The 27,800-nt window shown below is 39.2% G+C and overlaps 1 protein-coding gene across 2 annotated transcripts in view; it reads right to left on the reverse strand.

Moving 5' to 3' along the window:
- map3k20 (mitogen-activated protein kinase kinase kinase 20) overlaps positions 1 to 27,800 on the reverse strand; it is a 160,097-nt gene that overhangs the window by 61,017 nt on the left and 71,280 nt on the right. For both annotated transcript variants that reach the window (XM_008118119.3, XM_008118121.3), the window contains exons 9-11: positions 21,616 to 21,690; positions 9,698 to 9,804; positions 2,539 to 2,674 (exon numbers count right to left, since the gene is read on the reverse strand). In XM_008118119.3, coding sequence (XP_008116326.2) covers positions 2,539 to 2,674; positions 9,698 to 9,804; positions 21,616 to 21,690 — 318 coding nt within the window. The remainder of the gene's footprint in view (positions 1 to 2,538; positions 2,675 to 9,697; positions 9,805 to 21,615; positions 21,691 to 27,800) is intronic.

Here is a 27,800-nt window from a genome sequence, read left to right on the forward strand (position 1 = left end):
CACATTCTTGTATCTGATCATTTCACCTTCATGCCAGTTTTAATTTGATTCGGCTTCCACTTCCATAAAGCAGGAATATGGATCTCTTTCTAAAAGGTTTCCTATTTCCACAGAATACCTGAGCTTGTCTGTGATCTTTTCTGTTCTTTACATCCCATGTCCAAGATTCGTTTTTGTATACAGAACAGCAGAACTCATAAAGCAGAACTTATTTTTTAAAAAAGCAAAATGAAAGCGGAGAAGGACAGCAAAGGAAACAGCAAGATTTTCCATTATTTAGATAACTGACAGGAGCTCTTTCAGCATGGCTGATTCAATCAAGACATTTAAAGGATGCATCATCATCATCATCATCGCAATCTACTTTTCTGGTAAGAGTTACATTTTGTGTGTTACAGGTGGATTGTGTTAAATGTCTAATACAAAAGAAGTTTATGCTAAGCACAAAAGATATCAGCACAACATACTCCCTTCAGCAAACCCAGCAAGTGGGGGGAGGGAATAGAAGCTATAAGCAAGTGCAACATTAAAAAAAAAATACCCAAAGCCTTGCTGGTGGAAAGATTGGCTCATTAGGGCTATGTTTCATGCTGTGCACCATGTAGGTGATGGCCCATAGCTTAGCTGCTGGATCTCTGCAGACATTAAAGCGAGCCCACAGGCTGCCTACTGAGAACACAGAGCACCTTGCTTCTGGGGAACACTCATGCCTCATCATTATATGCTACTACATGTTCACAGTTGGAATACACATGCAGTGTCATTCATATAGATGCCATTAAGATGTGCCTCAGAAAGAAGGTGCAAAAGCAGTGAATAGACCAAAGCCACCACTTTTATTCACAAGTAATTATAATGTGTACAGTACACAATCACAAAAGGATAGAACATCGTAACAAATGTATTGACACAACACATCAACATTTTAAATCAAAGTTGATTTAGGAAAGGAAGACGGGAAAGATAGAAGCCTAAATCCTGTAGATTAGTCCTAACTGGACTGAATCAATTGTTGAAAGGTGAATCAACATATAGATCAATCACACTGATTTAATAGGTTTACTTTAGTTGAGATGAGCAATATGATTCAAGCAAAAACCTACCAGCCCATCACTTTGGGCATAAATGAAATTCATAATTAAATAAGGCAAATGAGAAGATGTGAATATCACTTGCAAGAAACATCAAGAGATGTTAAGTTAACTCTATTAAGGTAATTGAAATCTTATTTTAAATGCCAGTTCTCTTTTTTAGTCTTTTCTTAAGGATATGATCTCCTGCATATGAACTCAAGTAGTAATTACTCTTACATGAGAAGGAGGAGGAGGGAAATGATTTGTTTTACATGTACTATGCTTTATTCTTTAAGTACAAATTTTAAAAGCTTTAATGGTATTTTGATATCCACAAGCCAGAATCTTCTCCTGAGATTTTTCTCCTGAATGCAAACCTTAATTTGGACTGTGCCATACCACTTGCATAGGTACCTGGACCTCCTTTCTGTGCCAGGCTATTGCTAGAGGGATATCTAATTTGCAAAGTTAATTTAGAACAATAATTAATGTTTATGTTAACCACATCTTTTTATCAAGAATTATTTGTTGTTTAGAATATGCGACCCATAAAATATTCTGAAGGCACATATGCAAACATGTTGCTAAAGCGAAGCGCATCACAGCCTGCTCAGTATCTTACGTGGAGATCCCGGAAGGTCCCCCATTCAGCTACTCTGTACTTCTTGAAGGAAAAGTAGGACATGATTGTAATAAGCAAGAATGATAGAAATCTCAAGTATCACTACAGTTGCAGTACAAAGTTGTGGATGGCAAAAGTTCAGTATTGTGTTTCTGGTATAGGAGCTGTAATGATCACACAAGACTGCATAATTGTGCAGTGAAGGTCACATCATTCCCAAAACTCTAGCTTCCCATCAGAAAGCAAATCTGAGCATGCTTTCCTTGGTGTGCAGAGGTGTTCTGCCTCCACCATGGAAAATTCTGCAGCATATTCTTGCAAGAATTCCATCTGCACTTTAAAGTACACTGGAAATGGAACACTTTTGCATGTCATTATGATATACAACAGAAACAACTGTGGCCTTTAATTGAACATAATGTACAAAAGGCCAATCTGAAAGGTTTGCATATGTACCTAGTAAGTGTGGGATTTTCCTTCTATTAGCCAGAGATCAAGCAATTATATTTGCAGCAATAAGGTTATTTCATTATATATTTAACATCCAATACCTTGCTCTTCAGTTAAAATATGCTTTAGCTGGACTTTGGGGAACCAATTCTAAGAATGCTTTGCTTATCAAATGCCTAGCATTCATACTTCATAACAAACATTTTTTTAATAGGGGGCGGGGATGGGAAGGATGAAAATCCCTTTCCAAACACTGCATGGAAGTTAGCTGCTCAAAAATACGGAGGAAAAATGTGAAAACTCCATTGGTGAGCATAAATGTCAGAGCTCTCCCCCGTTTGGGTGTAGCTTTGGATACAATTGTGATGAATGGTAAATGCGCAATATACTTACCGGTGTGTTGGACTGTTCAGTGAGCTTCTGCTCCCACATCTTCAAGCGCCTCTCCCGCTCTTTTAACTCTTGCTCCTTAAAACTCAGGTCACGTTCCAGTTTCTTTAGTCTCTCCAAAGTTGCCTCTATTTCACATCTACACAAAGAACAATTTGTTAAGTTATGTCTTTTCCTGACAAGTACAAATTGTTCATAAATTTTTCCACATGAATATTAATTAAATGAGATAGGGTAAAAAGTACAGTACTAACTCAAGCAGGACATTTAATTACTACCAAGAGAGAGGCTTTTGAACCATAAACAAAACAGGAAGTGTTCAGACTTACACAAAAAAATTAGACACCTTGCTTTAAAAAAAATTTTAAAAGGGAAAAAGATGTGTTTTTTTAAAAAAAATCATTTTATTTCCAAGCAATTTATGTGAATTTTGGTGGTCCACTTCTGGGCATGGCTAATAATCGGTACTGTTTTTAAACACTGGCTACTGAATACTCCTTCTCCCATTAAAAATGGCATGCAAAACCAAACACTAACAGATCAAGAAGAAAAATGTTAGGCCAAGAATACAGTTGCTGTGCCCCTTTCTGTCTGAAAAGAGGCTTTTAACATAGAAGAGAACTCCAAGAATAACACACACACAGCCCACCATGTAGTATAAAGTAATGAGACCATTTTACAAAACCATTTTGTTCCGAATTTCCTGCCCTCTCCATGTCACTGTCAATACACTTAAATATGTGCAGAAAAAAGACATGCAGAAACTTCAGGTGGCAAAGTAAATTCTAGCTCTTTAGATTTGTGCTTAGCAATATTATTTTTGAATGCTTCCCCATATTAACTCAAAAAAAATCTTAGCCTATAACAAGACAGCTCATAACAGAGAAAGGTTCCAGATGAAAGGTTGCATTTCCTTTCATACTGAGCATCTTCCTCACATAGGGAACATAATTTAGAATGATACCCTAACTACAGTATATTTTGCCACCTCAGAAATCTACCACTACTGCCCACATTATCATATGTTGGTGAAGTCTTGGCATGTGGCAAACAGTTTATGGAAGAACTTTCACTAGGATTTCCCTGTAATTTTTATATAAGTATGAATTATTTGAGTGTACAATTCATAAATATAGTTTCAATTAAGAATGTTTCCATTGGCACTAGAAATATGAGATTTTTATGATAATGATGACACAGAAAACACATTTAAAATAACAGCAAATCAAGAAAGGACAGGGGACCAATTCTTATAGCATAATGAGGCTTATTATTGCTCAGAGATGTGATCCACTGAATTCAGTTGTATTAATCCCAGGTAAATGTGCAAAGTACTGTAACATTTCCTTTAGGGCAGACTTTTGCTTTCCCCAATCTAATACCATTCAGGAATTTGAAACTAGATTTCTAGAATCGTAAACCTAGCTGTGGGAGTCAGTTATGTTGGCCATGGGATTTTGGGCATTGTAGTCTAAGGCATTTGGAGTATATCAGTTTGAGAAGGCTGCATTAGAATAGGCACACACACACCTAACACAGTGGAAATTATTTCTGAGAAAGGATGTCCCTTATAGCTTGCCTTTTGGAATTTATTTTGAATATTTTGAAGTTATGGATGGTCAAATCAATGGATGCAGAATCCATAGATACAGGGGTTGGTGACTGTATAGCAAAGTCCAGCTGCTCATATACTATTTTCAGAAACTGGTTCTATCACTAAGGAGTCCCAAATCTTATTATTTCTAACTAATGCTTTTGTTATTTATTAACTCTGCAATGTTCCTTGGTTTGCGTTTCCCCCCTGCTGAATTGGTTGAAGAAACTGCACTCTTTTTATAACATCAGGGTTCTCTGCCTCTTCAGACAGCCAGGAAATCAAAATTTTCTGCTATGCTTTCTCTTGCTTTGGTAAAAATTATGACTGAAAGAGAGAGATGTGATCCAACGTCAATCTACTGCCAAACTCTTCTTGTGTCTGAATTATATGCCTGACCCCAAAACAACACGACTGTCAACAGTAATGTCCTTGGCAAGAGAAGTCAAAGGTGCATGACATGCAGTGCGCTCTATTAGTTGGGCTCTGGAGTTGCCAAGTAAAATGCAGTGATCTGTTTAACAATCTGATTTGCACTCTCAATCTAAATGTAATTCTAAGGGTTTAACTGGATATTGCGAGAGATGCAGAATGCTATCACTCTGCATTTCATTCTAATGGAACAATATAACAGCAACGTAATGCTTATTGAGCAACCAATGATGCAATGGATGAGATGATGAAATAAACAGCACAATGATGTCATGTTCAATATTTTACTGGAATGACTCTAATATCCAGAACATGGATATGAGGAAAAGGAAAAACGTAAGAGCTTTTTAGGAGAACCTAAAAGAAGAGCTGAACCCATCTTCTTTCTTTGCTATGAAGCTGCTTCTGGCTTTTTTGTATGCCTGGATGGGAAACTAGCTGGCCCCCTGAGATGGCAATGGTGTTTTCCCCTCTTTGCAGAATAACCCATGACTTATCCATGGGTCATATCAAAATTCATAATTTTGGCCCCCAGTCGTGTCCTTGACATATATTTCAGGTTGACTTTCCATGAATATATACGGTAAACATTGCAAAAATAGAAATCATCAAAATCTTTATGAACAAATAGATTTTCAGCCCTGTTACTTCAGTAACAGCTTAAATCCATTCCTTTGTATGCATTTATGAAAATAACAAACACAGTGTGGATGATAATCAAAACACTGGGAAATTCAGGGATTGACTGGTGAGAAAACTGTCTGCCTTTTCCCCTTCCGCATGGGGCCTTTAACCAGTGAGGAGCCTCTATCAATTGCATCAATATAACCATGGATAATCTGGCCCTGAAGAATATACACTGCAAAGGGTCAAATCTGGGACAGACAACTGGGCATATTACTACGCTTCAAAACAGTTTGCAGAAGTGTCCATTGTATATCTAAGGATTAAGCCACTCTACTGATTTAGATAATAATTCCTATCCCATTTAACAGAAAGCTGTAACCTCTACAACAAATGACTCATATTATAGAGTCCAAAATAATCACACTGGACTGCCCTTATCTGTACTCATGTGCATGTCTTTGACCTAACTGGTCCATGAGGTCACAAAGAGTCAAAAACGACTGAACGAATGAGACGACGACGACGTGCATGTCTTTATGAAGATGCTGGCCATTTTTTTCACAAAAAAACCCTTTGCCTTGGTAACAACAGCTCTCTATATGTCAAAATAATATTGTAATTATCTTCCCCCATTAGGTAAAAACTTCTTTACAAGGAAAAGTCAGATTCTGAAAAACGGCTGCATTATTTAAAAAAATGAACAATAATAAAATAGTGTAATTAAATTGGAGGCTCCTGTACATTGCCCAGTTAATGAGTCTGTTACTTCACAAGTTTAGCAATTTACATTGAACATTATTGGTCATGTGTTTTCTGTTTACTTCAGTATTTTTGCAAATTAATATGGCTTGCTTATTTTTCCATGACCTGGCTCTTTCTACTACCTCAATCTGTAAACAGCTTATAATGAAGTATATTGGGAGGGGGGCTGTAATATCTATCCCCCTTTCTATCTTGTTAATTCTTTTTTTGTCACTGATGTTTTACATACTATCTTGGATATGGTTGAAAGTTTTTACATATATTTTTGATGCATGGAATAAATAACTGAAATAAAGGTTGAATTAAATGAAAGTTGAAACAAAATAAAACACTGGCTTCATAGACTAAGTATACTACAGGTCCTGAGCTGCCCCTAAATTCCCAAAGTACCAGAAGTGGCTTTTGCACAACACTTTAGGTTATCATCTATGCGTTTTCCTGTGGCTGGTTCAATTGGTAATACAGTAGAGTATCACTTATCCAAAGTTCTGGATTATCCAACACATTTTTTAGTCAATGTTTTCAATACATCATGATATTTTGGTGCTAAATTTGTAAATACAGTAATTACTACATAGCATTACTGCGTATTGAACTACTTTTTCTGTCAAATTTGTTGTAAAACATGATGTCTTGTGCTTAATTTGTAAAATCATAACCTAATTTGATGTTTTATAGGTCTTTCCTTAATCTCTCCTTATTATCCAACATATTCGCTTATCCAACAATCTGCCGGCCTGTTTACGTTGGATAAGTGAGACTCTACTGTAGTTATACATGCTTCAGTTGCATCTGCACATATTATTCTAAATTTAATCACCATTTTCAACAGTGGCCTTTTCAGTTTGTGGAACAGTCTTTAATATTATGGATGCCTCCAATAATAGCAGAGAAAGGAAAATTGTTTTTGCCAGCTCTTGCATGGAGTCCTCAGCACTAACTCCTTTACTATTCTGGAGGATCCCCAAACCCTTTTAAGCATTTTTTTTCTATTTTAATAGCATTTAGTTGAAATAAAAGGGGAAAGGGCAGGGGAAAATGTTAAAATTTGATTCTAGTTCCATAAATGTATTCAAGACGATCCTCTTAAATACAATTCAAAATTTGCTGGGCTATAACCCAAGGAAAATAATTTAAACAGATGAAATTTATGTAAATTGTAGATATTCTGGTATTTTCCCCTACTTTAAATTGAAAATATAATTAGTACCCTACTGTGAAGATTTGTTCTTCCACATCTCATGGCTATAGAAATAAAACTCTCCCCCAGAGCTTTTCAGCAAGCTATTCTACAGGTCATTTTGTATCTCCAGTCTCTGATAAAGCAGCTTAGTTCTCTCTGTTGGTCATCAAGCAGTTATGTTAAAGAATCATAGCATCATAGAGCTGGAAGAGACCCCATGGGCTATCCAGTCCAACCCCCTGCTAAGAAGCAGGAAAATCATATTCAAAGTACCCCAGACAAAAATGATGAAATTTATTAGAAGGCAATCTTATACTTGTTTAAAGAACTGTTTATGAAATACAACACCATTTCAAAGATAAAATGATTAACCACAGCTTTTTGTATGCTTTTAGCTATATATGAATTTACTTGTATTATTCTTTAAGGTGCCTTGAGTTTCACTCTTGGAAAAGAAGTGGGATATAAATAAAATAAATAATTGATGGACGTGCTAGGATATGGTCTACTTCCTATTTCATGGTTGCTTATTCTTACATTTCCAAATTCCAAATTCATATACATAGCATGGATATACAAAACCACAAATAATTATGAACCTTATTGAAATAAAGAACTTCTGAACCAAGAGTAGCATAAAATGAAGCTGGAGAACCTAGCAAATGTCAGGAGAGGTCATATTTTTTTGAAAACGAATAAATGAAATCGTTAGTACAAATATCGTGGATATGGGGGTCCTACTTTGTTCCTAACTCCATCAGAGTTGAAATGTCTCTACAATGCAGCTATGCTACTCAATAGATCAGCTGCCAACTGCTATTTATTTTCCCTCTGCCCAATTTTGTACCATGCTTCATGCTGCTACATGATCACTGGCAATGATACATGTAGTTGATAACTGGCGCACCAGGAGCAGCTTATACCACTGAAATATTACTATGGAATATGGCCACATTTTCTGATATAAACATTCATAACAGCAAATGTTTAGCTTCCCAAATTGAAATAGCAAAAAAGTAAATAAGCAAGCAACAAAATTCATAAAAGAACATGGACTGACCGCAGGTGCCTTAATTCCTTTTTCCAATCTTATAAAATACCCCACCTTTCATTTTTAAAGCTCTTATTAATATATACAAACTTAAGAATTCCAAGAACTTGACAATTGTTTTGCAAACTTTCCATCTTAATTCAACAAGAGGCACAAAGGATGCCTAGCCTCAGCTCGAAAACATCTGTATACATCTATGAAAGTTCAAAGGCTGCAGTCCTAAATGCCTTGAGTAGGAAAAAGTTCAATCAATGGATTAATATTAAGGATTAGGCTGAAAATAACATTTTAGACTTTGCATAAACCTAGTTTAGTCCTGGGTGCTATCCCAGGTTCTCCACTGCAGTTTTCACTTTGCATCAGGAGATGGCGCAATGCCTTGTGCTCTTCTGAACACTGCCGTAGTCCATTTCTACCATACTCTGCTGAGTCAGTGGAAGAATAATGTCAGTTCTAAAACAAGCTATTTATACTTGCATCATGTGACTTGGCTCAAATCTCTTATCCTGTGCTCACTTTTTCCAGCCCTGCAATTAAATTCTCTGGTTATCACTTCACTTCGAACGTTTCTCTTAAATTCAGAATGTTTAGTTTCGCTAAACCTTATTTCCATAGATCTCTTTTTCAAATTTTATATCTCTTCAAAATCCTTTTATTTTTTCTTGCATGTTTCAGGTTACTTCTAAGGAAAGGCAGGCCCATAATAATTTATTATGCTAGTAAACGGCATTCACATTGACCTGGAGAATGGCCAAATATTCCTAATTTAGACCATTGCAAACTTTGTTTGGTTACAATCTCCTGCTGGTATAGCTCCATTTTTAGGTCCTCCACTCTATGTCAAGCTATTTCAAACAGAGCATATACAGAATAGACTGAAGTGCATTTTCAAAAGTGACACTACCACAGTATTACTTGCTAGTAAAGCTCAAAAAACAGAATAAAAAGTATGCTTAATATTGTGCAGCAAGAAGGAACTGTCATCTGGAATACACCACTTAGGGATGTTATTACCTATAATAATGGATTGAAAGACAAAGTGTCAATGAATTTCCACTTATAAACAGTTTGCCTGCCATGCTAAAAATAACTTCACTTGTCCTGCTAGGATTCATTGATGTAATCTGGGAGACATATAACAGGGTGTGCTTGCCAAGAGGATGGAGCCACTCTGGTGTATTGGTTTGAGTTTTAGACTAGGTCTCACATTCAAATAGAAGAGACAATGCTATCAAGGAGTAATCAAATGGGACAATCTCCCTCTTTCCTTTCCCTTCCCCTTTTCTTTCCCGTTCCAGTTTTTGGGAATCCGGATTCTCAACCTTCTGATAGGTTTTTGGGGTACAAAGGGACTGCAGCGGGAAGTAAAGATTGTCTTCCTCCTGCTTATGGCAGCTGCTCAACTACAAGTTCAACTTTGGATCTTGCCCAGTGAGCTAGGAAAACAAGGTTAGGAATTAAAAAAAAAATGACATCTTCCAGATGCAGCTTTCAGAAAACAATGGAGACTTACCGCCACTCTGCCTTGTTATGCAGGAATGAGTTGCACTGGTCTGGAAGATTGCTATCATTTGACATGGAATCCAAGATCGAAATGATCTGCTTGAAAGAGGGTCTTTTCTGAAGAAGAAAAAGGAAGGAAATGGTATTCGGTATTCTGTAAAGAATGATTTAGGAAAGTACATTCCAATATCACAATACTGTTTTAACAGAATTTCTTTAAGGAGAGTGTAAGCAGAAAGATACAAACAGAACATATAATGGGATGCTGAAAAGACAATTATTGGGTGCACAATAAAACAGTTTTTAACAGCTATATATTTAACATTTTGGGTCTTCTTGGTTTTGTTTACTACCCCAAAATACCTAAAGTAACTCAGAATTGTACTACAGTGTAATGGACCACAATGGACCACCTATTAGTTTATTTTATGTAAAATAATGTTGTTGTTTATTCATTGAGTCACTTCTGATTCTTTGTGGCCTCATGGACCAGCCCATGCCAGAGCTTCCTGTCGTCCATTGCCACCCCACAGCTTCTTAAAGGTTAAGCCAGTCACTTCAAGGATACCATCCATCCATCCTGCCCCTCTTCCTTTTTCCTTTCATTTCCCCCAGCATCATTCTCTTCCCTAAGCTCTCCTGTCTTCTCATTATGTGGCTAAAATACTTCATCCTTGCCTCTAATATCCTTCCCGCCAGTGAGTAGTCGGGCATTATTTCCTGGGGTATGGACTGGTTGGATCTTCTTGCGGTCCAAGGCACTCTCAGAATTTTCCTCCAACAACACAGTTCAAAAGTGTCTATCTTCCTTCACTCAGCCTTCCTTATGGTCCAGCTCTCGCATCCATTGGTTGCTATGGGGAATATCATTGCTTTAACTATGCGGACCTTTGTTGCCAGTGTGATGTTTCTACTCTTCACTATTTTATCAAGGTTAGTCATTGCTCTCCTCCCAAGAAGTAAACGTCTTCTGATTTTCTGGCTGCAGTCTGCATCTGCAATAATCTTTGCGCCTAGAAATATAAAGTCTGTCACGGCCTCCACGTTTTCTCCATCTGTTTGCCAGTTATCAATCAGACTGGTTGTCATAATCTTGGTTTTCTTGATGTTTAACTGCAACCCAGCTTTTGCACTTTCTTCTTTCTGCCATCAGAATGGTATCATCTGCATACCTAAGGTTCTTAATGTTTCTTCCAGCAATTTTAACTCCAGCCTTATATTCATCAAGCCTGCACGTCGCATGATATGTTCTGCATACAAGTTGATTAGGTAGGGTGAGAGTATACAGCCCTGCCGTACTCCTGTCCCAATCTTAAGCCAGTCTGTTGTTCCATGGTCTGTTTTCACTGTTGCTACTTGGTCATTATACAGATTTCTCAGGAGACCGACAAGGTGATTTGGTATCCCCATACCATCAAGAACTTGCCACAATGTATTATGATCCACACAGTCAAGGGTTTAGAATAGTCAATAAAAGAGAAATAGATGCTTTTCAGAAACTCCCTACCTTCCTCCATTATCCAGCGGATATTGGCAATTTGATCTCTTGTTCCTCTGACTTTTCTAAACCCAGCTTGTTCATCTGGCAATTCTCGCTCCATGTATTCTTGGGGTCTACCTTACTGGCATGTGAAATAAGTGACATTGTACGAATGTTTGAGCATTCTTTAATGTTTCCCTTTTTTGGTAAGGGGATATAAATTGATTTTTCCCCCAATCTGATGTTTTCCCATTCTTATGTTCTCCATTATTTGCTGGCATATGGTATGCATCACCTTGACAGCATCATCTTTCAAGATTTTAAACAGTTCAGCTTGGATCCAGTAATCTCCTGTTGCCTTGTATTAGCAATGTTTCTTAAGGTCCATTCAACCTCACTCCTCAGGATGGTTCTAATTCACCTACCACACCATCAAAGCTATCCTTGATATTATCTTTCCTATACAGATCTTCTGTATAATTTCGCCACCTTCTCTTGATCTTTTCAGCTTCTGTTAGGTCCTTTGTTTTTGATCATGCCCATTTTTGCCTGAAATTTACCTCCGATGTTTCTAATTTTCTGGAAGAGGTCTCTTGTCCTTCCTATTCTATTGTCTTCTTCCACTTCCATGCATTGCTTTTTTAAAAAAATATTTCCTTCTCTCTTCTGGCTAACTTCTGGAATTGTGCATTTAATTGGGCATATCTTCCCCTATCACTGTTTCTTTTTGCCTTCCTTCTTTCTTAGGCTACTTCCAGTGTCTTCTTGGTTTTCTTTTTCTTTGGGATGTACTTTGTTGCCGCCTACTGAACAATGTTGCAAACTACTGTCCATAGTTCTTCTGGGGCTCTATTTATTAAATCTAGTCCTTGAAATCTATTCTTCACTTCCACTGCATATTATTCACTTGGAATATTTATGAGATCATATCTAACTGGTCTGTGTATTTTCCCTAAACTCTTTAGTCATGGAAAACCCTGTTTTTCAACTTTCCTTAATTGCAGAGAATAGAAAGATTCACCATACCCTGGAATTAATATGAGGAAGCTGTGCTTTTTTTGATACCTGCAATGTGACTTTTATGAAAGCTATGTATTCTGCTTACAGCATGCCATGATCTGCCCTAATCATGTTAATATATATACAGTAGAGTCTCACTTATCCAACACTCGCTTATCCAATGTTCTGGATTATCCAACGCATTTTTGTAGTCAATGTTTTAAATATATTGTGATAATTTGGTGCTAAATTCGTAAATACAGTAATTACTACATAGCATTACTGTGTATTGAACTACTTTTTCGGTCAAATTTGTTGTATAACATGATGTTTTGGTGCTTAATTTGTAAAATCATAACCTAATTTAATGTTTAATAGGCTTTTCCTTAATCTCTCCTTACTATCCGACATATTTGCTTATCCAACGTTCTGCCGGCCCATTTATGTTGGATAAGCGAGACTCTACCGTACTAATTTCCAAATATGCAGCTTCTAGCTCTCCTAGTCCTTTCAGGTTCTATATACTGAACAAATACAAAGCCAACAGATCTCTGAAGGAGCTTGTGTTTGATATGGCCTAGCTGGTCTTAACATGACCTCCTTTCGTAGCTGCACAATAGAAATACTGTTTCTTACCCTTCATCTCAAACACATTCCCATAAATATCCATAGTGGTCATGGCCACTGGGCCAGATCCGATGGGAACTATGGCAAGTATGGTGGCAGAAATAGGAATCCTCTGTCCCACAAATCATTCCATTAGACTTCCCAGTGTGCATCTGAGGTGATCCTGTTCTAAACATGCTCTACCATGGCAGTCTGACTCAATCCATCCCCACAAGCTTCCTTCCCCACAATGGGGTTGAAGGGAAAAACTGGAGAACGAAGAAATGGTAGGAAGAGGCGACTGCAAATTCACTCATCCCAGTGCTTATCCTTTAGTGATGGATCCTTAATGGCAGTGTATGTGCCAATTCAGGTAAGTTCGCACCAAAACTAGCAGGACTACTTCTTTTTCAACCAAAAAAGTACTGTATTGTGTTAAATCCACTTAGGCCAGAAGGTACTGCCAAGGTTCTGATACAGTGGTGGCAGTGACTTCAGACTTGGTGAGGAGTAGGATGACACCCAATGTTTTCTTTTTGGTGCTTGCCTTAAAATAAAACTATTCTTTTGTTAAAAAAATGCTTTTATAAAAAAATTCAAATCCTGGTCAGTGACTGGATGGTTTTTTTGGGGGCCCATGGATGCTAGAATTTGCCCAGATGCTCCCTATCTGCCAGATAATATACAAGTAGCGTGATTGCTAAAGTAGAACTGTCTCCCTATAAAGAAATTCAATAGTATAGATTATACAGCTCTATCAGCAGGAAAAATAATTGTCCTGAGAGAAGATCAACTAAATAAGCTAGTCCACAATGTAAATAAACAATGTATATATATTAGTCTTACAAAGACTAGCCTTGTCTGCCCTATAAAAAGTTATTTTATTTAAAGTATTTTAAGGTGCTTCACAAAATAGTACCTGAGGAAATTTTGACTAGAAATTAAAACCACCACTCCTGAAATTCTTCAAAATTGGCACCTTTAAAACTAGGCAAAGAGACCCCCTGAATTTTTTTAAATTTTTTTTTTGGTCAAAAATGGAAGTAGGCAAGGTGGGCTTGCAGGCAAGGTGGGGAGTAAACATCAGTAGTGCACCATTGGGGAAGAGAGCTAACGTATTACATGGCTAACACTGAGTCCCCTAAACTGAGTCCCCTAAACTATAACACTGAGTCCACTAAACTATCTGTTGTTCTGATGACACCATGTCATTACTAGTGTTGTCAATTAGTTTTGTATTGGAATGAGAAGTAGTACCATTGTGGCCTAACCAGCAAAAAATGTTTAGCTGGTTAGGCTGGTTTAATGACCATCTCTAGCTACATGATCATGGGTCTCAGTGTATCTTGGGATATTTGTTGTGCAGGCTTGAGAAGATGGGTCATTTTATCATTGCCACAACCTGGAAATATTCTTCTGAGATCTGGCAGGCTCCACTTCTCTTTTTCATCACAAACATGAATGACACTTATTTCAATGTGGTTGTAATGTGTGCTACATATAGATTTATTGCCACCAGTTTTGATATTTAACTATGTATGTCAGATTTTTTTGTTTTAAGTATAGAGTTTTGCCATTTCTTTTAGAAAAATGTGGTTAGCTATATTTTTACAACTACTATGAGTACCTTTAGTAGAAGAATAAAAAATAGATTTATTTACTTATTTGTTATTCATGTTCCAAAAATAAAGAACCATCTCTTTAAAGCTTCTATACATTATTCATCCTAAAGCAACTATGATTCACCACAAGGAACCACAGGGAAACAAGTGGATGTCTACATACCTCTTCTATTTGTAACTGCAACTTCACTTCTGTAAACCAGCATGTAGAAAGAAAATACTGAATTAAAACTGAAAAACTGTAGGTATTCTTAAAAAAATCTCTGCTAAAATTTAACCAAACACACCAAGAAACTATTCCTGAAAATGTTTTAAAGGTGTACTTTCTTAACTTTTGAGTTACAACATAATACTCAGATCTTGAAAATGCATCACCTGACTCCATATAGGTCATACAATCACATGTTGCTGTAAAACCTAACCACAAGAATACAGAGGATAGTATGAAGTATTTTGATAGAAAGCCTTTGTTTCATAAAGACACAAAGGCTCACTTTATAAAGACATTTTTGGAAAGGTTGTGACTACTATTTTAAGTATTTTAATCTCATATAGGTATGTAAATTATTTTATATCCATATCTTCAAACCAGGTCCTCTATGAAGCAGTTTTTAAATAGTATTAAATTAAATATGGCTGGATATGCTGTTTTACATTATCATCATCATCATCATCATCATATTTTATTATTATTATGCAGAGTTCTAGCATTGTGATTATAGGACAACTCAGGTCAAAGCATAGTTCAGTGACAAAGCAAAGAAAGATTAGGTGCTGTATAGTAAAAAAAAAAAAAAACTGACTCAGACAAAGCAGTTATAACCTCCTTGCATTTTCTACTGCATTTAAGTCTCCCTTTGTTACAGTGAAAAAAGTGGGATAAATGTTGAAAACTGAAGTCACGGTTAAAATGTTTCTCTAGAAAGCATCCTCTTCGCTAGTCTGTTTGACAGACCCCAGACAAGGTTGAGACAAAAGGTTGAAACCAAAATGTGGATACATAATAAAGGGATGATGCACGCGTTCCCTGCATCACGCCTGTAATTACACCATTTCTGCGAAAATTACAGATGTGGCAATTAAAACGTGCATTTTAATTTGGGTGCACAAAAACAATTAGGAACAATGCTGAGGTGTCTCTCCCAGGCAGATCCAAGAGATTTTCACATTATAAAAGAGAGACAATTTCTTTATTTCAAATGTCAAACAGTATAAAAAAAAGTCAAATGCATAACAAAAAGAGACAAGTGCTCTTCCGTACAAGAGCTGCCTATTCAAGACTTAGGTGAAGGGATTTTTTTGTGTTTTTTTGGTGTGTCTGTCATTTTTGCTCCATCTGTACATGACTCTAAGACAACTGCTTGAAATTATGTGGTTGATATTCCCTCTGCCTTACCCAATATGTATTCTTATATGTTCATACAGCAGTTTCTTCCCACAAACATACCACCCTTTAGGACCTAATCTATAAATTACTGCTGCTAATAGGCTTTGGCTGTAACATAGCACAGCAGGAGGAGTCCACTTAGCAACACAGTACTTCCACCTGTTGATATACCGTAAATACTCATTATAAGGCAACCTCATGCAAAATTCAAGGGCAGGTTTGGGTGCCCAAATTATGGGTTTTGATATGACTCATGAATAAGTCGAAGGTGATTCCTCAGAGAGGGGAAAGAGCCAATGCAACAAGAGGCGCAACTGCCATTTCCCCACCCAAGCATTCAAAAACTCCCAAAATGGTGCCACAACAAAATACAGAGAGTTGGCGCTTCTTTTAGATTATCTTGGGATGGATTGTTCTCTTGCCTTTTACTACTCTATTCAGAGAAGGGGATGCTTCCCTTTTTGATACGTTAATGGTCGGCACTCACACTGACCCATGGATATGCCAATATAGATTTTTCAGCTGCTTTTTTTTACTAAATGTTCGAGACTTATACAAGATTATATATGATAATTAGAATCATAGAGTTGGAAGAGACTGCAAGGGCCATCCAGTCCAACTCCCTGCCATGCAGGAACACACAATCAAAGCATCATAATTCCATAATAATTCCTAATAGCAAGTCTTAATGGCCTGCTTCGGCAGTCCATGTCTCCCTGTGGATCCCACATGACTAAAAGTACTGCATTTGCACCATAGTAACGCAAATTGAAGCATATCCATTAATTCAAAGTACAGATATACTTCAGCTAGCGAAATAGATGAATTCTTTAACAGAAAATGTGACACCAGAGGCAGAAATAATATAGAAATGACAGGAATAAGATCCTACACTATAAAAAGAGGGATATTTCAACTTAGCAAATGTTTGATTCAAATAGAATAGTGTGCACGTATGAAAGGAAGCAACAAAGTCAAGTAAGTAATAAAAAAAATTGTTGAAGGCTTTCATGGTCAGAATCACTGGGTTGCTGAGTTTTCTGGGCTGTATGCCCATGTTCCAGAAGCATTATCTCCTGATGTCAGGAGAGAAGGCTTCTGGAACATGGCCATACAGCCCAGAAAATTCACAGCAACCCAACAATAATTTTATTTACAATATTTGATTTAAAATTTCTGATTTGCAGGTGCAATTCTTTTTTTAATGTAATCAAAATGCACAGGCCAAGATCTTGCATCAGATATGGAACCACAATGCTGATGCTATGGTTTGTCTCCTGGTATGATCCATGAAACCCATTTTATACTGAGGGGTGAAATTGGTGGTGCTGGTGAGCAAGGCACTGAAGGAATATGCACCCAGCCCTTTCCTGGGAGTAATCAGTGGGGTGCTGAGTAGTAGTAGTAGTAGTAGTAGTAGTAGTAATAATAATAATAATAATACTAATAATAATTATGATGATGCATGCAGATCCCAGTAAGGTGGCATTTTGCAGTTGACAGATTATAATTTTGTCAATGTTTATTGTTTCCAAATGCTGGCTGAGATCTTTTGGCACGGCACCCAGTGTGCCGATTACGACCGGGACCACCTATACTGGTTTATGCCAGAGCCTTTGCAGTTCGATCTTGAGGTACTGATAAGGGCTGAGCTTTTCCTGTTGTTTTTCACCAATTCGACTGTCACCTGGTGTGACAGTCAATAATCCAAACATTTTTCTTTTCCACAACCGTGAGATCTGGTGTGTTGTGTTCCAAAACTTTGCCAGTCTGGATTCAGAAGTCCCACAGTATTTTTGCATGTTCATTTTCCATTACCTTTGCAGGTTTGTGATCACACCAGTTCTTTACTGCTAGGAGGTGGTACTTGTGGCATAAGTTCCAATGAATCATTTGGGCCACATAGTTGTGGCTCTGTTTGTAGTCTGTCTGTGCGATTTTCTTACAGCAGCTGAGGATATGATCAATACAGTAGAATCTCACTTATCCAACACTCACTTATCCAACGTTCTGGATTATCCAACACATTTTTGTAGTCAATGTTTTCAATGCATTGTGATATTTTGGTGCTAAATTCGTAAATACAGTAATTACTACATAGCATTAATGTGTAATGAACTACTTTTTCTGTCAAATTTGTTGTATAACATGATGTTTTGGTGCTTAATTTGTAAAATCATAACCTATTTTGATGTTTAATAGGCTTTTTCCTAATCTCTCCTTATTATCCAACATATTCGCTTATCCAACATTCTGCCAGCCCGTTTATGTTGGATAAGTGAGACTCTACTGTAGTTTTGTCAGCATTTTGGGTCATCAGCTGATTTTTCGATCTTGGTCTTAATTGCATTTGTTCTGATGGCATGCTCCTGGGCTGCAAGAATCAGGCCTTCTGTCTCCTTCAGTGTCCCGTTCATGAGCCATAGCCAGGTCTTCTGCTTATCAACCTTTCCTTCAATTTTGTCAAGGAACTGTCCATGCAATGCTTTGTTGTGCCAGCTGTCAGCTCTAGTTTGTAGTGCATTTTTCTTGTACAGATTTTTTGTCTGCTGTGCTTTGAGGAGTTTCTGATTTTTTACTTCAATCAAAGCAAGTTCTTCACTTTCCTTTACATATTCTCCCAAGGCATATTCTTCTTCTTTGACTTCTTGTTTTACTTGTAAGAGTCCTCTGCCACCAGATCTTCTAGGCAGATATAGCCGGTCAACATTATACTGTGAGAATGCAGTGAATGATGAATGGTCATGAGTTTTCTTGTTTTTCTGTCCACAGTTTTTACATGTTCGTATTTGATGTTGTCTAGCTGCAGTATACCCAAATATTTATAGGCCTCTGGCTGGTGACAATTTATCATTTGGGCATTAGGCATATTTATGCCCTCACTTTCAATGATTTTTCCCTTCTTCAATGCCACTGTCAAACATTTTTCCAAACCAAACTCCATGCCGATATCAGCGCTAAATATTCAGACAGTGTTAGTCAGAGACTCGATTTCAGTTTCAGTTTTTCCATACAGCTTCAGGTCATCCATGTACATCAGATGTGAAATTTTGTACATCATCCATGTACATCAGATGTGAAATTTTTCTTAGATGTTTGATAGCCAAGTTTTATTTTTTGTAAGATTGTTGACAGAGGGATCATGGCTATAATGAAAAGCAGTAGAGATAATGAGTCTCCCTGGAAAATTCCTCTTCTGATGTTGACAAGTCCATAGCTTTCGTTTCCAACAAACAGTTCAGTTTTCCAGTGCTCCATCATATTTTCAATAAAAGTGCCAACATTTTTACAAATCCTGATGTACAAGTCAAGGCACTTGATGATCCACATGATGGGAGTCAAAGGCCTTTTTGTAGTCAATCCACGTCATGTGAAGATTAGTTTTTTGGCTTTTACGGTTCTCCAGAATCATTTTGTCAATTAATAACTGGTCTTTTGTGCCCCTGCTTTTCCGTTTGTTGCCTTTCTGTTCATCTGTTAAGATGTTCTTTTCTTCAAGAGAGTCTTGAATTCTGTCAGCTATGATGCCAGTCAGTAGTTTAAACATAGTGGGCAGACATGTTATTGGCCTGTGGTTTCCTGGTGCTGCTCCTTTTGCTGGATCCTTTTGTATCAGATATGTTCTCCCAGTTGTTAACCATTCACTGATGCTTCCTTTTTGCAGCATCTCATTGAATTGTTGGGCCATTTTTCCATGTAGAAAAATCAGATATTTGAGCCAAAATCCATGCAGCTGATCACTACCAGGTGATGTCCAGTTCTTGACTTTTTGCACTTGTTTGCTCATTTCAGTAGTTATTTCCATCTCTTCCATTTTGTTCTGTGAGAATTTTCCTTCAAACTCCTTTATCCACCCAGCGTTTTTGTTGTAGTTCTGATTATTTTCACAAAGTTCTTTCCTAGTTGTTGCAGTTTTCTTAGGCTTTATGGTTACTGTGTCTGTTGTTTGGTTCAGACTCTGGTAGAACCGTCTTTGGTCTGATTGAAAGAGTTGATTTTGTCTGTACTGGATGATTCTGGCTTCATATCTTTCAGTCTTTCTGGCTGTTGCTGTAATTTGTTCTTTTACGATTTCCAAAGCTTCTTCAATTTTTCTGGTGTTCAGCCAGTACTTTCTGATCAGGTATTGCTTGATTTTGTCATTCTTCAGTTTCTTCTCCTTCATATTTTTCAGGTTACTTCCATCTGGTCATAGATTTTTAATTTTCAACTCCAATCTGACCTTCCATTTCGGTTTTCCAGTTGATTTTCTTTGAGGCTGCATTGGTTGTAGGAGCCCAAGCTCTTCTGTTACTATCACTGCTGTACTGTAGGCAAACTAGTTTGTTTGTTCAATTTATGTTATCTGGACATTAGAAAGTAATGTATCCACATCTTTCATGAGAGGCGTCAGGTGTCTCTTGGGTACTGTTTTTAAAGTTGGGAGTCGCTTTCTTACTGCATTTGCTGTAGCATGGGCCATAATTTTATCCTTGAGCTCTTGTTGTCTTGAAGTCAACGTTCCTGGTGGTTCAACATATGCTTCAAGTGCTGGTTCTTCAAATTCTTGCAAAAGCTCCACATTTTCTTCTGGTTCAGTCTGTTTCACCGTTCCAAGTGTTGCTGGAGCCTTTGCTACTGTCTGTACTGTGGCCTGATGGTAATTTACTTTGCAGATTTTCTGAATTTCTTTGAATTCAACTTCACTGTTCTGAATTTCTTCGAGTTCAACTTCACTTTGTTTCTGATTATGAATCTTTGTTGATCAGCCAGTCGGGGTTCCGTTATCTGTGAGCCAGGGTACTTTTGTTTCCACAGTTGATGCATCTTTTTTTTATAGCCATGCTTCTGAGGTTCTGATACAGTACATGAAACCGTCCTAAACACTTGGGAAGTATTCGACTTGTGATTTTGTAATACGAAATCCAGCATATATATCTCATTTATACTATGTCTTTGTGTCAGTAATAATAAATTTTATTTATATTCCGCCCTATCCCCCTGGAAAGACTCAGGGCGAATTCCAAATACAAAATGCCCGAACACATCAACAATACACCCATAATAATGAAAATTGACAACCTAATATATAAAATAAACTATGACTTAACAACTAAAATTAAATTAAAATTGCAACCTGTTATATCAAATATAAAACAAACCATCAACATCAAACAGAAGCATTCCCAGTTCCTGGAGGGCAAATAGATTGATCATTGCTTAAGATGTCTATTAAACGACCTGTTTAGGGAACTGTCAAAATTCCTTGATGCTCCACTGATCTCTATTAGGAAAAGGGTGGACGGTGTTTCCTTCAGCATTCCACTCCTTAGCACTGCAGACCTTCGTCCCTTGGTGAAGGTGGTAGGATTTTCAGATGGATTTTGGCAATGACACCACAATCATAACTGTGATCTCTGATTATGAAGTCAAAATCCTAACATACAGCATCATTGCTAATAGCATGGCAGTCAGAGTAAGCAATGGAGAATTGCTCCCCAGAGATATTAGACAAGTTCCAACTCTTTTGGGCTTTATTAGAAGAGCCTTAAAAACATGGCTATGTGCCCAAGCTTTTAACGAATAAATGATAAAGATGATACAGACTGACTTATGGATAAAGCACGAGGTTTTTGGACAAACGGATCTGAGCATATGTATTTTTTAAATTTATATACTGTAATTTTATACTGTATTTAATAGTTTTTAACTGATTTTATGTATTGTTGATTGATTTGTATAGACATCTAATTGTGCCAGTGTTGTAAGCCGCCCTGAGTCCCTTCGGGTGAGAAGGGCGGGATATAAATATTGGAAATAAATAAAATAAATGAAAAAAATAGCAGAATAAATACCTTTGGATCTGCTTCCCAGCACTGGAGCATCAGTTCTGCAAAGCTTTCAGGGCAGCTGCTTGGAATGGTCAATCTCTATAACAAGAGCAAGAAGTTAATTAGGGAACTAAAAGAAAATACGCATTAGATTATCAATCCCAACCATTTAGTAAAACAGATCTTCTATTTCTCATCAATCCACAATAGAGCTGAGGCCTAGATCATGATTTACTGCAAATGCAGCACGGGGACAAAACTTCTACAGAACAGACTGCTCCTGCTCACATTTCTATCTCTCAAGAAGATTATATTCATAAAAAATACTACTGAACAAAGAATAAAGGTTTCATTATTTGACCCAATTCACAAGTTATATTCATATTATCATTGCTAAAGAGAAGATGTGGTGGTTATTTTCTAAACAAGTCATAGCTTTTATGGAAGGGACAATTTAAACACTACTAGAGATTTCCTCCTTGGCAGCAGCCACATTTTTCATGGAACATGTTAACTTGTTCTCAAATGCTGAGTGTAAAGCAAAACCTATCCACCATACTGGATGCCATAAAGACATGGAAAATAACTCAAGAAAACCCTCCTCTTTCTAGAAAAACAATAAGTCTTCCAAATAGAGAATTTGTCTTGGGAAACAATTTAAAAATGTTATCTCTCTACTGACTATAAACATTCTTTTGATTTCAAATGTCTGTTGGTGCTTTAACCCACACTATAGTTTTTCACAATACTACAATGAATATGTCAGACTGTTTAGTCCAGGGGTCCCCAAACTTTTTAAACGGGGGGCCAGTTAACAGTCCCTCAGACCGTTGGAGGGCCGGACTATAGTTTTTTTTAAAAAAACTATGAACAAATGCCTATGCACATGGCACATATTTTATTTTGAGGTTAAAAAAAGAAACAAATACAGCCTCAATGTTAATAATAATAATAATAATAATAATAATAATAATAATAATAATAATAATAAAAAAGAGGGTTGGAAGAAACCCTTGGGCCATTTAGTCCAACCCCCTTCTGCCTTTCTGCACCAAAAGCACAGCAAGGAACCCCTGACAGATGGCCACCCAGACTCAATGTTAATAATAATAATAAAACAATGGAGAGGGTTGGAAGAGACCCTTGGGCCATTTAGTCCAACCCCCTTCTGCCTTTGTGCACCAAAAGCACAGCAAAGCACCCCTGACAGATGGCCACCCAGACTCAATGTTACTAATAATAATAAAATAATGGAGAGGGTTGGAAGAGACCCTTGGGCCATTTAGTCCAACCCCCTTCTGCCTTTGTGCACCAAAAGTACAGCAAAGCACACCTGACAGATGGCCACCCATCCTCAATGTTAATAATAATAATAATAATAATAATAATAATAATAATAATAATAATAATAATAATAATAATAAAAATAATAATAATACTGGAGAGGCCCCACTAAGGCCTCCAGCCCAGGGAGAAATCCGAAATAGCAATATACTCCAGATTTCTCCCAGGACTGGAAGCCTGAGTGGGGAAAGAAACTCCCTCACTAAGGCCTCCAGCCCAGGGAGAAATCCGGAGTATATTGCTAATCAAGAATAGCAATGTACTCCAGATTTCGCCCAGGACTGGAATTCTGAGTGGGGAAAGAATCTCTCCCTCACTCAGGCCTCCAGCCCAGGGAAAAATCCGGAGTATATTGCTAATCAAGAATAGCAATGTACTCCAGATTTCGCCCAGGACTGGAATTCTGAGTGGGGAAAGAAACTCTCCCTCACTCAGGCCTCCAGCCCAGGGAAAAATCCAGAGTATATTGCTAATCAGAAATAGCAATATACTCGAGATTTCTCCCAGGACTGGAATTCTGAGTGGGGAAAGAAACTCTCCCTCACTCAGGCCTCCAGCCCAGGGAAAAATCCGGAGTATATTGCTAATCAGAAATAGCAATATACTCCAGATTTCTCCCAGGACTGGAAGTCTGAGTGGGGAAAGAAACTCTCCCTCACTCAGGCCTCCAGCCCAGGGAAAAATCCGGAGTATATTGCTAATCAAGAATAGCAATGTACTCCAGATTTCGCCCAGGACTGGAATTCTGAGTGGGGAAAGAATCTCTCCCTCACTCAGGCCTCCAGCCCAGGGAAAAATCCGGAGTATATTGCTAATCAAGAATAACAATATACTCCAGATTTCTTCCTGGACTGGAAGTCTGAGTGGGGAAAGAAACTCTCCCTCACTCAGGCCTCCAGCCCAGGGAAAAATCCAGAGTATATTGCTAATCAGAAATAGCAATATACTCGAGATTTCTCCCAGGACTGGAATTCTGAGTGGGGAAAGAAACTCTCCCTCACTCAGGCCTCCAGCCCAGGGAAAAATCCGGAGTATATTGCTAATCAGAAATAGCAATATACTCCAGATTTCTCCCAGGACTGGAAGTCTGAGTGGGGAAAGAAACTCTCCCTCACTCAGGCCTCCAGCCCAGGGAAAAATCCGGAGTATATTGCTAATCAGAAATAGCAATATACTCCAGATTTCTCCCAGGACTGGAAGTCTGAGTGGGGAAAGAAACTCTCCCTCACTCAGGCCTCCAGCCCAGGGAAAAATCCGGAGTATATTGCTAATCAGAAATAGCAATATACTCCAGATTTCTCCCAGGACTGGAAGTCTGAGTGGGGAAAGAAACTCTCCCTTACTCAGGCCTCCAGCCCAGGGAAAAATCCGGAGTATATTGCTAATCAGAAATAGCAATATACTCCAGATTTCTCCCTGGACTGGAAGCCTGAGTGGGGAAAGAAACTCTCCCTCACTCAGGCCTCCAGCCCAGGGAAAAATCCGGAGTATATTGCTAATCAGAAATAGCAATATACTCCAGATTTCTCCCAGGACTGGAAGTCTGAGTGGGGAAAGAAACTCTCCCTCACTCAGGCCTCCAGCCCAGGGAAAAATCCGGAGTATATTGCTAATCAGAAATAGCAATATACTCCAGATTTCTCCCAGGACTGGAAGTCTGAGTGGGGAAAGAAACTCTCCCTCACTCAGGCCTCCAGCCCAGGGAAAAATCCGGAGTATATTGCTAATCAGAAATAGCAATATACTCCAGATTTCTCCCTGGACTGGAAGTCTGAGTGGGGAAAGAAACTCTCCCTCACTCAGGCCTCCAACCCAGGGAGAAATCCGGAGTATATTGCTAATCAGAAATAGCAATATACTCCAGATTTCTCCCAGGACTGGAAGCCTGAGTGGGGAAAGAAACTCTCCCTCACTCAGGCCTCCAGCCCAGGGAGAAATCCGGAGTATATTGCTAATCAAGAATAGCAATATACTCCAGATTTCCTCCTGGACTGGACGTCTGAGTGGGGAAAGAAACTCTCCCTCACTCAGGCCTCCAACCCAGGGAGAAATCCGGAGTATATTGCTAATCAAGAATAGCAATATACTCCAGATTTCTCCCAGGACTGGAAGTCTGAGTGGGGAAAGAAACTCTCCCTCACTCAGGTCTCTAGCCCAGGGAGAAATCCGGAGTATATTGCTGATCAACGTATTGCTAAACCTGGAGGAAACACACCTTAGTAATTAATAATTAATTAAATAATAATTAAAATACCTTTTGATCAGCAGTAAAAGGCAAGGCTCCTCCACAGCTTATGCAGGCAGAGTGGGGAGCCAGGTGAGGCTCAAAGGCTCATAGAGCAGAAAAGTGGCCGGGAAGGCGGAAAGGCAAGTCTCCAAGGCTTGTGCAGGGAGCGGGACAATGCAGGAAAGGGAGGAAAGCTGCCGCGGGCCGGATAAATGGCTCCGGCGGGCCGGATCTGGCCCGCGGGCCTTAGTTTGGGGACCCCTGGTTTAGTCATCCAAGGGGCTTTCCTCCTCCAGCGAAGCTGGGGCAGGAGAGCTATTTGCCTCCTCCCCTGAGCAGAGACTCATGGCTCCAATTGGGAGCCATGTGAGGGGGCAGGGCTGATCTGAGATGCAGCCAGCCCCCTCAGCCTCATTATTGCTTCAACTTTCAGACCTGGAGGAGCTCCAAGGTCTGTATCAGGGCCAGTGGGGAGGCTGGGCCTATCCCAGGCTTCTCCCGCTGGATCCCTGCAACCTTTTTTTGGGGAGGGAGCAGTTGGGAGGGGAGTTAAGTCTTGCCCTCCCTCCTTTCTGTAAATTTGCCCTCCCTCCCCATTTTTTTCCAGGCCTTGGCATGGCCACCGGCCTTTCCAGGCCTCCCTATGGCTCCGTTGCTCTCGGCCTTGCTGCGAGGGGCCTCATGGTGGGGTTGGGCTGGGTCTGTGCCGCCACTGCAACCTATCCCCTCCTGCTGCCATTTGCGGCCCTCCACGTGGCTTGGGAGGCAGGCTTTGGCCTAGCTTGGGCCTAGGCCTAGTGGCTGGCCTTCTTGGCCTTGTCCCTTCCTTGCTGCCTCAATTTGCCTATGTAAGGCCCTGATGCCAGCAATTGAGGTGCCTGGCGCATACAGGCAGCATCAGTTTGGGCCCCATAATAAATAAATGAATGAATGAATAAATAAGAATCCAATTAATTAAATAAATAAGTAATGCAATAGGCTGGCCACATGGCTGGTGGACATGTCTTAATAGAGGCTGTGGTATACAACTTCGGCCATCTTGGCCGCATGGCCGGCAGCCATGTTGGAAAATGGCTGGCGGCCATCTTTGTTGCAAATTGGGCCTCCTTTGGTAGGGCCTTATACTAGTGCCAGTACATGGGCCTTACATTTCACCCCCTGTGAGGCTGGAGCCTTTAAACTGTCTGCAGCCAATGATAAATCTATTTGGGCCCCCATTTGTTGCCAGGGTTGGTTGATGGATAGGCTACATATATATATGTATATATTATATATTAATATTGATATTTGTATTAATGTTTAATAAATAATCAGATAAATATTAATAACATCAATTAAACAAATAAATTAAATATGTGCGGTGCTAGTGGTAACTGGCATTTAGTCCCTAGCTATCCTGTTAGCAGTGACGCCTGCGGTTTCAACCCAAGGGCAGGCGATGGCCCACCCCACGGCATCAATAGGTACGAACACATCATTCCTGTGGCCATGGGAACAGAGTCAGTCCCAACAAGGCGAGGGCAACACACCAACACATACAGCCCTAATTTCACTCAGTCAGTCCGGTCCTGACAAGCCGCCTGCGGCTTCTCAAAACCCCAATGGTGCTGATAAAGCGTCAATGGAGGAAGCCAACGAATACTGGGGCACGGCCAAATGGCCTTTGCCAGCAACCCCATCATTGGAGGCAACAGCGCTAGGCAGTCATCTCACACAAAAAACCACTGACAGGATTTTAAAAAATGAGTATATTGATATATTTTCCTTGCTCTCTAGAGACTAAGAAAAGAAAGAAAAAGATGATTTGGACGATGAGCACAACGAACAAATCAAAAAACGGAAAGTAGAGCAAAACTGGGAGAACTGGCTGGCCGCCTATTTAATTTACGGAAGGGTCATCGCTACTGCGCACCCTCACAGGGCTGGTGCTTTATTCCAATATCTGAATACAATTTACTTGGCCTATTCCAAGCTTGGGGAAATGCCTGGCTCGAATATGACAAATGTTTTCGCTTTGAAGCAGCCCGATGCCCGTCCCGGCGTTGGGATTTAGTAAATGAACCTTTGTGGATCCATTTAATGACCCATGCTAAGTCCATTCAGGGTGAGAAGATGGATAGCGGACACATATTGCATATTGCCAAGAGGGCACAGCCCTTTCGGCAGTTGGCCCCGCAACAGTCCACCCAGAAGCAGAAGCCCATGTGCTGGGAGTACGCTGCACAAGGTGCATGTTCCCGCAGGAACTGTTGTTTCCTCCACGCTTGCACGGTCTGTTCCTGCCCATCCTGCTAAAAACTGCAATAGAGGAAAATTTGGAAAACCAAACCAGTGGGAGAGCCAGTTTGTCAGAAAGAACCCAGCCGCATCATCGGTTCCCAAAGGGACCCAGTCCAATTAGGCTCCCGCATCTACGTAGGTGATTAGAAATATACCCCAACAAGGAGGCGGCTAGTTATTTACTTAATGGTTTTTGTTTGGTTTTCGCATCCCGGCAGTTGGCCCGAGATCCCCAGTTTTGTCCCCTAATTTGAAATCATTGGCGGGCATGGAAGCCATTGTTAAGCAAAGAATTGAAAAGGAAGTCAGGGAGGGCCGAGTGCTTGGCCCCTTTTCGGAGCCCCCTTCCCCGCTGCTC

The sequence above is a fragment of the Anolis carolinensis genome, chromosome 1, assembly GCF_035594765.1.
Source record: "Anolis carolinensis isolate JA03-04 chromosome 1, rAnoCar3.1.pri, whole genome shotgun sequence".
Classification (NCBI taxonomy): domain Eukaryota; kingdom Metazoa; phylum Chordata; class Lepidosauria; order Squamata; family Dactyloidae; genus Anolis; species Anolis carolinensis.